Source organism: Equus quagga, chromosome 1 (assembly GCF_021613505.1).
Source record: "Equus quagga isolate Etosha38 chromosome 1, UCLA_HA_Equagga_1.0, whole genome shotgun sequence".
Classification (NCBI taxonomy): domain Eukaryota; kingdom Metazoa; phylum Chordata; class Mammalia; order Perissodactyla; family Equidae; genus Equus; species Equus quagga.
The window spans coordinates 84,703,902-84,718,301 of NC_060267.1; the positions used below are offsets into that span (position 1 = coordinate 84,703,902).

Below are 14,400 nucleotides of genomic sequence, written 5' to 3' on the forward strand. Positions count from 1 at the left end.
CCTGCTTCTCCTGCACCATTGTCCCCAAGGTGCTGGTGAACATCCAGCCACAGCACCACACCATCACCCACAGTGGGTATCTCATGCAAATGCACCTCTTCATGGCGTTGACCCTGTTGGATGACTTCCTGCTCACCATGTGTCATACGACTGCTACAAGGCCATCTGCCTTCCTCTAAACCACACCATGACCATGAATCCCAAACGATGCCAGCTGCTGGTCGCTGCATCCTGGCTCAGCTCCTACCTCCTGGCCTTCTCACTCTCAAGCCTCAGTGAAGTCTCAGAAGTCTCAGTGAGTCTTCTGACTGATGTCTCAATTCTCCTTCCGTGTCTCCCATTCCATCCCGCATTTCTCCTGTGATCTTCTCCCACTCCTCAAACTTGCCTGTTCAGATAACCTTGTCTTTCAGGTGATGATGTTTGCTGAAGCAGCCCTCTTGGGAGTGGTCCCTCTCCCATGTGTCCTGGTCTCTTATGTCCATATCATCTACACCATCCTCAGGGTCCCATCTGCTGGGGGGAAGCACAAAGTCTTCCCTACCTGTGGCTCTCACCTGACAGTGGTCACTCTCTCCTATAGGACACTCTTTGTGGTGCATTTCCAGCCCTCACCCTCCTACTCAGCAGATACTGGAATGTTGGCATCCATGGTGTACACAATGGTCACCCCCATGCTGAACCCCTTTATCTATAGTCTGAGGGACAGAGATGCGAAGGGGGGTCCGTGGAGACTCCTTGGCTGGGGAAGATGTTCCACCCTATAAAAATGCCTTCTCCCCTAGAGTAGAAGCCCAGACTTTTCAACATGCCTTCTTCCCTGGACTCGTCCATTATAAATCTGAAAGACTCACATTCAAGACGGGATGGATGCTTAGCCTTACAAGCAGATGCAAGAAAATGAAAACTCTGACTTTTCAGGACTGGAGTAGGACCAACTGGCCAAGGACAGAGCTGCAGCCTGAAGAAAGGGAGTGACCAGCAGTTCCTGTAGGGCATACTTGATAAGCGGGTATATGTATCCAAGCAAAATCAATTCAGAGATGGGAACATCAAAAATGCCAGCAAACACTTGGCTTCTAGGAGGAAGCTCAATAGGAGCACAATGTAGGACTATACATTTTTCCCCAACAAGAAATGCTGGCTAGACTAAGCAGGTCAGGACCTTGGTCAAGTCACTGGGCTTCAGGGACTAATTCTGACTCACTCATGGGGATTGGCCTCAACATGAGAACATGACATCAAGTAGGCAGAACCTGTGTGTGACCTGAGAGGGCAAGAATATTCTAGAACAGGAAACAAGGCACAGAAAGATTAAGAGATTTGTCCAGTATCAAACATCTGGGCTTAGATCTTTGTCTCTGGCCGGTGATTTAACTTTTTTATTAGTTGTGACCAGTCTTTATTCTTTACTTTCTAAACTCTGGTTTATTTTTTTCTCCAACTGAAAAATCATTTGTCATCACAGTAAATATCTCAAATATACCGTAAAGAAATTTTTTTTAATTTTCTTAAAAGAAATCACTGAATATTTTACCCAAACTCTTATGGTCCTTTTCTCTGTGCATTTATTTTATATTGTTAAGATGACAATTTTTCACATCAACTTATAACATGAATGTTTTCCACACTATTATTATTAAATCTTCATAAACATTTCGTAATTAATATTATAGCAGAAGCAGATGCCATATTTATATATAATCTTCTTCCATTTTGGATGATCAGATTTGTCTAATTATTTTTACTATTATAAATAATAATGCAATGAATACCATTGTGAATAAACCATATATATAGTTTTCCTCAGGTCCTTACAATGAATTTTAAGTGGAATTGATGGGTGGGACATTTTTCAGGCTCATGATACATGTTGCCAAAATAGTTTAAAAAACTGTTAGTGATTTACATGTCAACTGACATTCTGTGAGAGTGCTCCTTCCTCTACATCCTACCAGTACTTTGTGTTCCAATTTTTCACTCAGTTCTTACAAATACAACAAGCAAAAAGTAGTACCTCTTTTTTTGTTTGAATTTTTTTGCTTACTGATTGTTTTCTTAATCTGTAAATAAATTTTCTTTATTCCTCTGTTAATTATTTCTTCATCTCATTTGACTATTTTAAAGATGTATATAAGTCCTTTTTATAGCAAAGATTTAAACATTATACTTTCTTATTCATAGCACAAACTTCCTCCAATCACCTTTTCATCCTTCAGTTTTCTTTTGGATTTTTTGACATAAATAAGTTTTCAATTTACATATGTGAAACCAATAAAAATTCCTCTTTGTGACTCTGCCTGTTTTATCGTTAAAACATCCTCTATGCAGAGTTCATGTGACTAGTGAATTGCTTTTTCATTTCAGTATGATGTGATTTTTAATAAGTTGTGTTGATATATAATTAATATGCTATAAAATTCATCCTTTTAGAGTATACAATTCAGCAGTTTTTATTGTGCACTGTGTTATTTTTTTACTGAAACAATATGTGACTTTTAGAGTGTATTGACTGTCGAAGTGGTGCTCTCCCTCACATCTCTCTTACTTTCTATAAAAGTTTCCTATTTCATGTTATATTATTAAAAAATAGGATGCTGACTACATCTGAACTTTCATTCATTCATATGTACCATTCACATTCCCCCTCGGGGCCTTTCTTTCTGAGACTATTTTCCCTTCTGTGGAGACTTCCCTTTCTCCAGACCCACTCACTTTTAGTCTCACATCATCTCCAGAAAGTACCCTCTCACACCAGCCCACTCTAATCATCTGGACGTGATCTGTTTTTCTTGTGCACTCCACTACCTCTTTATCGATCCTTCCTATTTCTGTCCTTCTAAGATCAAGAATAACATAAAGTTGCCCACTCTTGCCACTTCTCTTCAACATTGTACTAGAGGTTCCAGACAGAGCAATTAAGTAAGAAAAAGAAATAGAAGACATCCAGATTGTAAAGAAGGAAGTAAAACTCTCTCTATTCTCAGATGACACATGTTATATATTTTTAAATTCCTAAGAAATCTACCAAAATATTATTAGAACTAATAAACAGTTCAGATTCAATGCAATCCCTATCAAACTATCAGCTGTCTTTTTTGAAGAAAATAACAAGCTGATCCTAAAATTCATGTAGAAATACAAGAGACCCAGAATAACCAATACATTCTTGAAAAAAAAAGAGCAAAGCTGGAAGACTCACACTTCCTGATTTCAAAACCTACTAGAAAACTGTGGTAATTAAGACAATGCAGCACTGGCACAAGGCTAGTCATAGAGATCAAAGGGATAGAATTGAGAGTTCACAAATAAACCTTCAAATTTATGGTCAATTTATTTTCAACAAGGTTGCCAAGACAATTCAATACGGAAAGAACTGTGTTTTCAACAAATGGTGCTGAGATAACTGGATGCCCAAAGGCAAAAGAATGAAGTTGAATCTTTACCTCACACCACTACAAAAATAACCCAAAATGAATCATAGGCCTCAATGTAAGAGCTAAAACTACAAAACTCTTACAAGAAAGCGTGAGAGTAAATCTTTGTGACCTTGGATTATGCAATGGTTTCTTAGTTATGATACCAAAAGAACAAAAAATAATAGAAAAAAAGGGAAACTTCATCAAAATCAAAAAGTTTTATGCTTCAAAAGACACCATCAGGAGGGGCCAGCCCATTTGTGCAGTGGTTAAGTTCCCACATTCCACTTTGGCAGCCCAGGGTTCACCGGTTAGGATCCCAGGTGCAGATCTATGCACCACTTGTCAAGCCATGCTGTGGCAGGCATCCCACATATAAAGTAGAGGAAGATGGGCACGGATGTTAGCTCAGGGCCAATCTTCCTCAAAAAAAAAAAAAAGACACCATCAGGAGAGTGAATAGACAATCCACTGAAAGAGAGAAAAACATATGTAAATCATATATCTGATAAGATATTTACAGTAAGAATTATATTAAGAATATGTAAAGAACTCTTACAATTCAATAATAAAAAGACAAATAACCCAATTTTAAAATGAGCAAAGGATTTGAATAGATGTTTCTCCAAATGAAAAATACAAATGGCCAATTAGCACATGGAAAATGTTCAACGTCATTAGTCATTAGGGAAGTGCAAGTCAAAACCACAATGAGATAGTACTTCACTGCTACCAGGATGGTTATAATTCAAAAAGTGGACAATATTGAAATCCTAGAAAGAAACGAGAGAAAGGTGAACTCTCCTACGTTGGTGCTGAGAGTGTAAAATAACGCAGCCACTCTGGAAAACAGTTTGGCAGTTTCTCAAAAAGTTAAGCATAGAGTTACCATATGACCCAACAATTCCATTCCTCAGTATATAACTAAGAAAACATGTGTCCACACAAAAGCTTGTACATGAATATTCATAGTAGTATTATTCATAACAACCAAAAATGCAAACAACCTGAAAAGCACACAACTGTTGAATATTTTCTGTTAACTATAGTTTAGTTCAGGTCATATAATAAATAAATGCCAAAACGTAATTAGATATCGAAGAGCCATATTAGGGAAAATGCTTATGAAACATACAGGGGAATACAAAAGTCACCCACACACAAGACCCTCCGCTTATATAAAGCATAGTTCAGCTGCCACAGAGGAGAGGGACCGGAAACCCATCTGTTGGTTTGAAAACTGGCCCCAGTACACAGAGGGCAAGGAGAGACCAAAGAATGAGGCAGACCATGCCAGACGGGTAGGTGGCAAGTTTAGTCAGAGAGAGAACTTACTTATGAGGCTTGTCGTGAGCAGCTGCAAGACCAGTAGATCTCCACACCTGCCTGCCAGAATCTTAAAAGTTTACATAGAGTTCCTAACTGAGTTCAGTTACGCACACTGTCCAGATAGTCTCAACACCACATTGCTCTCTCAAGGCTGCGTCCTTAAAAACAGCTCCCACTGTGGAGACCATAGGCAAAGCGTACGTTCCAAGGACACGGATGGGGGAAAGGAGGCTCTGATTGCCCAGGTTCAGCTAAAGGGTCAATCAGTGGTCACGTCCTCTTGATGACCTCTTCCAACACTCCACCCCTTGTGACCAGCTCTTACCATCTTCCACAATGCCCTCTTCTGCAAGATGCCCTGAGCAGTCAGCAAGAGGTTCCACGTGCATGGAAGTGGCTCGTTTAGCAGCTATCTGGCTGCTTTGGTGGAAGACACCACAGCAAAAATGTAGGCACAAGTAGAGACAACACAGATTAAGACGATTCCCAAAATAAGTAACATGTGGGAAGATTGCCTCAACTAGATCCATCTGTATACCAGGCATCTTCGGGAATTTCCCCTCCTCCCTCTCTACAGACTGCAGGGACTGCCACCGGAACAGGGGTGGAGACATTTGGAAGATCTGCATACTCTACAGGGCCTAGTAGCACCTGCATTTCTAGAGACAGTGGGCTGGTGGACACGGTGCTCTTCTGCTGCACATAAGCATGCCGCTTAGTCAATGTAGGAGTTTGAGCCATGGCAGAGGTAGGCCAGTGGAACCTATTCTCAACCCATCCCTTGATAGGAAGGGAAGTTCTTGCCACAGTCTGCTGTTCCTTCGTGAGAGGTCTACCTGGAGGAACACTGTACACTGCTAGGAGCTGTTGCTCTAAAGGAGTTCATCGGGTTTCTGCCCCCTTCCAGTGCTGGGACCAAAATCCTAGGGGTACTCCATCTGTTTTCTCTGCCACAGTGCCCACCCATAACTTCTGGAATCACAGATGCATCTAATCCAAATGATAGCCCTGCTTAGGAGATGCCCGGAGCTTTAATCTGCTTCACTAGTATTTTGGCTTTCTCAAAGGTGGCTTGCTGCTTTGATCCCCAGTCCCACGGGTGCCCTTTCTTTACCAGATCACCACCATCTCTAGCCTGACCATGACCAGGCTCCTGATTGGTCTCCCATCCAATCTTTTCTGCTCACAGCAATCAGAGTGATCTCTTGAAAGTGTTAATCTCGTCATGTCTCAGCCCTTCCTTAAACCTCTTGGGAGCAACACATTGCTTTTAGGATTAAAAAAAATGCTCAGCTTGGCCTTAAAGGCTCTGCCATTTGGCCTCGACCTACCTCTCTATGCTCAGTCACACCCCTCTCTCCATCATTCTCTGAGCTCCAGCCCTACTGGTCTTATTTCAATTCTTCAAATGTGCCATATGCATTCCCACCTCCAGGCCTTTACACATGCCATTACTCCCACCTGAAATGCTCTCCCCTGTGGGTTTTTGTTGTTGTTGTTAATTCTGGCTCTTTCTTCCTGCAAGCTCCATGACAAAAGGGGACCATGACTATTTGGCTCATCATTAAGATCTTAAGCTCAGAATATAGTAGAGAGTAATAAATATTAGTTATGTGAACCAATGAACTCTCTACTACATGAATGACAGGTTAGCTGTAAGATACACCATAGAAATGAGGTGACTCCAGGTTGCAGCTTCCCACCCCATAGCCATCTACTCCCCATAGGCTGAGCCACTCAGCCCTAACTTCAGGCTTAGTTCCATTCCTATCTCTTGGAGAGTGTTTCTCAATCCTAGATGGATATTCCAAGTGGTTTTCAATCCTGGGAGCTTTTAAAAATCACCTATGCCTGGGCCCACACCAAGAGCCCTGATTTGATATCCTGCATGCTGACTCCATGCCTGGCCCTGGCCTCGGGTTGCTCCAGTCTGCTGCAGCATCAGGCACAATTATACATTTCCTTGTCTGTCTTGGATTCATGCTCTTGTGTATGCATCTCCGAGACACAAAGAGGGAAAGACTGGCTCTGCCACAGTGGCAGGAAGGCCTCCTGCAGAAGGTGACATTGAGTTGGTTCTGCAACAAAAAGGAAGAGTTTTCCAGGTAGACAAGGAAGAGGCTGGACATTTCAGGCAAGAGGAACAATGTGAAGTGTTTGGAGAACCACAGGAAAAAAATGTGTTTCTGTAGAAGATCACAAAGCACAATAAAAATATTAAATCCCAAAGAATGGACGGGGAGAGTGAGCCAAAGAGACACCTCTCCGCAAATAGCATGATTGTCTTCCCCACACAGAGCCTGGGGACGCACTCAGCCAAACTTTTCCAACCTCCCCAGGCACCAAAGAATGAGTCATCCCTGGCATTCCCCTGCCACCAGCTGTCAAGGAGTCCCCAAAGGATGTGAAGAGAGAGTCTCCACTGAGTGCAAGTGAGTAGAGAGAGAAGGAGGAGTCAGGAGGGAAACAGAAAGAGGCCATTCCCTCAGGGCCCAAGAAGAATGTAAGTCCCCCTGTTCCTACATCTAGGGTGGGGATGTCCCTGCTGCCTCCCCCTGCCATTCCCACCCCAAGGGCTGGGCTGCAGCTGCTCTGCCGGAAGGAATCTCCACCTACCTCCACCTTCTAGGTATGTCCTAACAACCCAATAACCACACACCATCACAGCGATAGCAGCTGGTGTCCGGACAAAGACATATCAGATGTCTGTGTGCTGAGGAGGAATGAGCTAAGAACTCAGCTTTGATAGGAAATGGGCAAGCCACATATTGAGAAATGCCAGAAGGCCAGCCTCACCAGACTTAAACATGTTCATGAGTATCGTGGGGCATGGAGAGAGAGGATGAGTCAAAACAAAGAGTTCAGCAGAGAGAAACGAGCTGGCAGGAAGAGGCTAAGAGAACCCTCCAGAAAGCTAGAATCTTAAGATATCAGAGCTAGAAATGCTGTGCAATATGACCTAAGATCTTGCTACTCAAAGCATGGTACCTGTCTCAGCATCACCTGAGAGTTTGTCAGAAATGCAGAATCTCAGGCCCCTCCGGGCCCTTCTGAGGCAGAATCTGCATTTACAAGGGCTCTAGGTGATTCCTTTGCACACTGAAGATTGAGAAGCTCTGCCACTCAACAGTCTCAAATCAAGGGGCATATCAGAATCACTTGGAACATTTTTTGCAAGTACAGGTTTCTGAGCCCTGCTCTACATCAGTTGAATCAGAATTTCTGGGACTGTGCATAGCCATATATTTTTTCACAAGCCCACTGGTAATTCTAATGACAGAAGTCCACAGAGTACACTGGGAACCTACGAACTGGTCCAGTGCACTCAATATAAAGATGAAAGGACTGAGGCAAGACAGCGGCAACAAGCTTGGTAATCTATTAAGAGATCTAATTAGGGTCTCTGTCTAGAGACAAAGAGAATTGGATTTGAAGCCAGACCTGAGTTCAAGCCCCAACTCTATCCCTTCAGAGCTGTGTATCTTAGGACAAGCCTCCTCCCTTCTTTGGAACTCAGTTTTCTTACCTTCAAGGAAAGAAAGAAATGTCCCAGAATGTCAGGATTACTCCTCACCAACAGTAAGGCAACAGAGTGAAATTAACGGAGAATTGACTCTATGTTCTGTGCACTTGCACACACACACATTCCATAATAGCTACGTAACTGAAGTTTGGGGGTCCTTGTGCCCAAAAATTTCAAAGCAACTTAAAAGCCCTGAAGGCTCATTGTCACTATTTTACAGATGGAGAAATGGAGAGGCACTCAAAGCAGCTCTGCTCCTCGCTTCGTGAAGGTGAGTAGTGTTTCATTTCCATGTGGACAGACAGTAGTGCACAAGGAGGTTGCCACCAACTGGGTTCTGGACCCAGAACTTCAGCCGGCCAGCTGACTTTGTCCATGGAGAACATGTGTCCGGTGGAGCTGGAAACCCACAGTTTTCTCTACCCCTAGTGGCTGTCTGACCTCCACCAGTAATCCCACCAAAGAGGGGAACATCCCTAAGATTCTGTATCCTTAAAGATAGAGGAAGGAATTAGTCATGGTCCCAAATGCTTGATTAGGTGAGGGAGACAAATACTTAGACGGGTCATCATAAAACAATGGAGTAGGGCTATAATACACAGCCCAGTGAGAGGGGTTCCAGCACGAGAGGTTGGATAGTTGAGGGTTCAGATAAAGCTTCCTGGAAAAAATGACTCCTGCGCTGAGTCTTAAGAAGGATCAGCTCTGGATATGGGGATGGGGCAAAGGTGACGAACCCTCTGAGATGTCCTGGGGCCCTTTAGCTGGGACCCAATCTCTGGTTGGAGCAACCAGCAGTACATTTTATATACATACACATAAAGAAAATATTGTTTTGTGCTTTTCCATCAATCTCTATTTTTTTGCAAATTAGGTTTCTTGCAATATGTTTTTGAGATTTCTCCACATTGATATATATAAGTTGAATCCATTTCTGTTTAACTCCCATAAGCCTATTGATAAACATCTAGGTTTGGCTAAAGTTTGGCCATTACAAAGAGTCCAGGAGTGCATGTGCCCTTGTGCATGCCTACTTGTGTACATGTGTGAGAGTTTTCAGAAGAAAACACCAAGAAGTGGAATTTCTAGGTGTTATGGACTAAATTTGTGTCCCCCCAAAATTCATATGTTGAAATGCCAACCCCCAAGGTGATGGTATTTGGAGGTGGGGCCCTTGGGAGGTAATTAGGCTTAGATAAGGTCCAGAGGGTGGGGTCCTCATGATAAGTGCCCTTATAAGAGGCCAGACAGCTGCTTGCTCTCTCCACCACGTCAGGATACAGCAAGAAGGGAGGCTCCAGCAAGTCGGAAAGAGAGTCCTCACCAGAACCCGACCGTGCTGACACCCTGATCTTGGACTTCCCAGCCTCCAGAACTGCGAGAAACAAATGTCTGCTGTTTAAGCCCCCAGTCTGTGCTGCTTTATTATAGGAACCCAAGCAGACTGAGACACTACGGTATGCGCCGTTGTGCGTAGTTAACTGCCAAATTGTCCCCCAAACTTCTTGATTTACATTTCCACCAGCACAACCCCACCAACATGTGATATCGCCCAATTTTTCCATCCAAGCTGTGCTTTGTAGGAAGGACCTTCCTCATCCACACCAGGCACAGGTAGGTCCCAAACATCTAAACCCTTAAAGGAAGGGGAAAGAGCCTTTACTCAGCTTCAGGCTCTGTGCTGCACACCTCTTGCCTCTTAGAATCCTCCAACAGAGATATGCTTCCTACTTTATAATGAGAAAACAGGCTGAGAGAGGTGAAGTGACTCGCCCAAAGTTACACACGCGAAAGCAGTGGAACCCAGGCTCAAAATCAAGTCTGCATGTTGCTAATGTTTATACTCTTTTCACTGTTCCATACATTCAACTAGCATTTATTGAGCACTGATTATACCAGACCTTGGAGATATAAAAATGAATTGCAGGGCCATTTTTAGCCCATAGTAGTACACGACAAATGTTTGATGAGTGAATATCTGAAATATTCAAATGTTTGTTGAATGAGTCAAGGGGCTCAAAGTCCACAGGAAAGACAGACATGTAAAAAATATTTGCAATAGAAAGATTAAGTGCCGTGATGGATGTAGGCTCCAGTGCAGCAGGGCACAAACAAGGGAGAAGTTGAGTTTCCTTTGAGGACATCAGGGATGGCTTTACATGAGAGAGTTTTTGTCAAACACAAAAAGAGGAAACAGATTCCAGGCAGAGGAAATAAGTGGAAAGGCACAGAAGTATGAAGCAACATCACATTTCCTGGAAATTACACTATTTTTTATTGTTTTATAGTTCCTTCCCTCCAGTGTGGAGGCATTTAGCTCAATTCAATGCAATTGACTGGATCTTCGTGAAATGCCTGCTGTGGGCCAGGCCCTGTGTGAGATGCCTTACAGGCATTATCACTGAATCCTTGTAGGGTTTTTTTCTCCTTACACAAATAAGAAAATTGGGGCTCAGAGAGGTGAAGAGTCTGGCCCTGGCATACATTCAAATCTTCTGTTATTTCCACTCCTTCCTGTCTCCCCAAGATACCAGCCACTGCTGCACTTTCCTTCCAAGAGCTTACTCCAGTGGAAAGATGTCTTCCCAACAAACCTCAAAACCCATAAGAGCTACCTTTGGATCAGGAGACTCTGCGTGTTCCATTGTCTCTTTTCCTCCTTGAGAAACTGGAGAAAAGAATGCATACAGAGTCATGGGGTTTTCAGTCCTTGGCCAGACACTAACTAGCATCCCATTCATCATTCATTCATTTAATAAATATTTATTGAGCACTGACTATGTGCCAGGCAATCTTCTCAGTATTATGGGTACAAAAGTAAATTATGCAGGTGGGACTATGGCTGTTACGAAGGTTAAATTGTAGTGATTTCTCAGAGTTAGAAACAAAGGTTTTGAGAGGTCATATGGTTTGTCCAAGGTCACAGAGCAATTTCATTACACAGTTAGGCCTGAAACCCGAGTCTACCTGACTCCCAGTACAAAGTGCTGTCTCCTCCATGACGGTCATGACCTTTCTCTCCTCTCTCTCTCGCTTTGCCTCTCCTCAGTCTCTGTCCAGCAGGATGACTCCAGAGAACTTCACCTGGGTCAGAGTTGTCCCTGCTGAATTCATCCTTCTGGGCATCACAGATCGCTGGGACCTGCGTGTCACCCTCTTTCTGATCTTCCTGCCCATCTACCTGGTGGGCCTGCTGGGAAATGTGGGCATGGTGCTGCTCATTTGCATGGATGCCCGACTCCACACGCCTATGTACTTTTTCCTGGCCAACCTCTCCTTGTTGGATGCCTGCTATGCCTCTGCCATTGGCCCAAAGATGCTAGTGGACTTGCTGCTGCCCCATGCCACCATCCCTTATGCAGCCTGTGCCCTCCAGATGTTTGTGTTTGCAGGGCTGGCTGATGCTGAGTGTTGCCTGTTGGCAGCCATGGCGTATGACCGCTACGTGGCCATCAGAAACCCTCTTCTCTATACAACAGCCATGTCCCGGCGTCTATGCCTGGCCTTGCTGGGAGCATCAGGCCTTGGTGGGGCAGTGAGTGCTTTTGTCCACACAACCTTCACCTTTCACCTGAGTTTCTGCCACTCCTGGGAGGTCAACAGCTTCTTCTGTGATATCCCTCCACTGCTGGCCATCTCCTGTAATGACACCAGTCTCAATGAACTCCTCCTCTTTGCTGTCTGTGGCTTCATCCAGACAGCCACAGTGTTGGTTATTGCCGTGTCATACGGTTTCATTGCTGGGGCTGTGATCCGCATGCGCTCGGCTGAAGGCCGTTGGCGAGGAGCCTCTACCTGTGGCTCCCACCTCACGGCTGTGGCCATGCTGTATGGGACACTTATTTTCATGTACCTGCGTCCCAGCTCCAGCTATGCCCTGGACACCGACAAGATGGCATCGTTGTTCTACACCCTGGTCATCCCAGCTCTCAACCCACTCATCTACAGCCTCCACAACAAGGACGTCAAGGAGGCTCTCAGAAGGACCTGGAACCGATTCTCCTGTCCTGGGCGGGGGCACCAGTGAGAGGTCCCAGAGACGGGTTAGGACTGACTGTGAAGAGATGAGGAGGACACTTTCTGGCCCCTGTCACTGTGGGTAAAGATAGATGTTCCTCTGGCTTGGGTCTCTTGTCATTGTTTAAGGAACTGAGAAGGGGAGAAAAGGAAGCTTACAGAAGGGAGGCAGGAACCTGGGGGTAGTCTAGGGCTAGAGCCAGAACCAAGATCAAGTTAATTTGCTATTGATCTGCCTTAGGTTCCTCAATGTTCAAAACGTAAAAGTTCCTAGATGTTACCAGGTGAGGTAACATAGGCTTATTTGCCTCGTGTACTTCTAAGAGGCTTGTTCGCAGAAACACGAGGTAAGAGCTGTGTTGGCTGCAAGTGTTTCTAGATTCTTGCCTTTTTAAGGTTTCATAACCAGTGAGTCTGCTCCTGCTCTCCTTGACCCCAAGAGAGCATCTTCAGAACGCACTCATGCCAAACAATGGGACTGAATCTAGTGGGCAAATATCCCTCCCTATTAGCCTACGTACGTATTCCATCTCTCAGGGAAATAGCTGAACAGCACCGAAACATATATGAGCTCATTCCCAAAATCCCAACACTTAGGTTAGGATTTGGCCAAGGTTAGATTAGTTCAGGCATCTGATAGAGGTTAGGAATGGGTCAGAATTATGGTTTAAATAGGGTTAGGACTAGGGTTCAGGTTACGGCTAAGAACAGAGTTAGGGTTAGGGTTAAGGTAGAGGCAGGGTTAGGTTTAGAATTTAAAAACAATTAGGCAGGGCCAGCTCAGTGGAATAAGGGTTAAGTTAGTGCACTCCGCTTCCGCGGCCCGGGGTGCACCAGTTCGGATCCTGGGTGCAGACCTAGCACCCCCTCATCAAGCCACGCTGAGGTGGCAGCCCACAAAGAAGAGCTAGAAGGACTTACAACTAGGGTATACAACTATGCACTGGGGCTTTAGAGAGGGGTGACAAAAGGGGGAAGATTGGCAACAGACGTTAGCTCAGGGCCAATCTTCCTCACCAAAAAGAAGCATACCTTTAAAAAAATAAAAGCAATCAGGCAAATTTTGGATTGAAGTAAAATTATCTAAATTGTAGGATTTGGGTTGACTTTAATTAGTAGTAGATTTGGGGTAAATTTAGGAGTCAGAGTTTGGATAAACCTTATCTCTTATTAGAAATATTACAAATATGTTAGGGCTAGTTTTAGAGTACAGGGCCAATTGAGGGTGGAGTTCAGGTTTCAATTTTATTGCTACATCATATTTGAGTTAGAGTTTAGTCCACATTGGAGCTCTGTTAGATTTCAGTTAAGTTGGCGTGTGGATAATGTTTGTAAGTTTAAATCGCAGTCTAGTTACTATTATTGTTAGACTAGGTTCAGAACTAGAGGAGAATTAGGCATAAGAAGAATATTTTAAGTATCAAATGGACATGTTTTGGGTCTTAAGTCTTAATTTAAGACTTATTTAGAGTTTTGGATAATGGGTAATGTTTCTTAAAGCTTAAGGGTAGGAGTTGGTTATTGGTGCATTTAAGTTTCATTCAGAGTTATGAGCATGCTCAGATTAGCAAGAGGTCTGGTAGGGTAGACTGCTTTGTATTATGATTGCAACATCCAGAGGCAGAGTTGGGGTTAGGAGAGGGAATGCCGTAACCCTGGCCTCTTGGGCAAAGGCAACCACAGTGCTCTGAGCCTAGAGTCACACTGGACCTTTCAGACGCAATGCTCTTGGGACTTTCATCCACCCAGAGTTCACAATTTTGACAGATTTTCTTTGTCTCCCGGAATCAGTTACATATGGCCAAGACCCAAGGCACTGCATTCTGCCCAGGCTGCCCCTCCATGCAGGGGCAGGACTGGAGTGGACCCTAGGAGTTACAGCAGTAACTTCCAAGGAGAGACAGAGCATGGCCAAAGCCAGTGTCAGCTCCTCCCGATCCCCCTTCCAGTTCCCCTGATTTGGCTAAGATGAGGCCAGGGATGGTGAGGTATGGGACTCAAACAAAGCTTCATTGTCACTCATAGGCTCCATGGAGAGTCTTCCTTGGGTCCCAGCCTCACCATTCCAACTTCCCTTCAAGGAGAAGACAGCCACCAGATACTTAGACTACA

The 14,400-nt window shown here is 44.1% G+C and overlaps 1 protein-coding gene and 1 pseudogene across 1 annotated transcript; both read left to right on the forward strand.

Moving 5' to 3' along the window:
- The first annotated feature begins 8 nt into the window (after positions 1 to 8).
- LOC124248439 (olfactory receptor 1G1-like) lies at positions 9 to 767 on the forward strand (annotated as a pseudogene).
- Positions 768 to 11,335: 10,568 nt separating this feature from the next.
- LOC124237290 (olfactory receptor 5C1) lies at positions 11,336 to 12,298 on the forward strand. The gene has a single exon (XM_046656771.1). The coding sequence runs from the start codon at positions 11,336 to 11,338 to the stop codon at positions 12,296 to 12,298; it is 963 nt and encodes a 320-aa protein (XP_046512727.1).
- The last annotated feature ends 2,102 nt before the right edge of the window (positions 12,299 to 14,400 follow it).

What these genes read in the sequence shown, in the direction of transcription:
- LOC124237290 (XM_046656771.1), top strand. Translation starts at nt 11,336, where the DNA reads ATGACTCCAGAGAACTTCACCTGGGTCAGAGTTGTCCCTGCTGAATTC.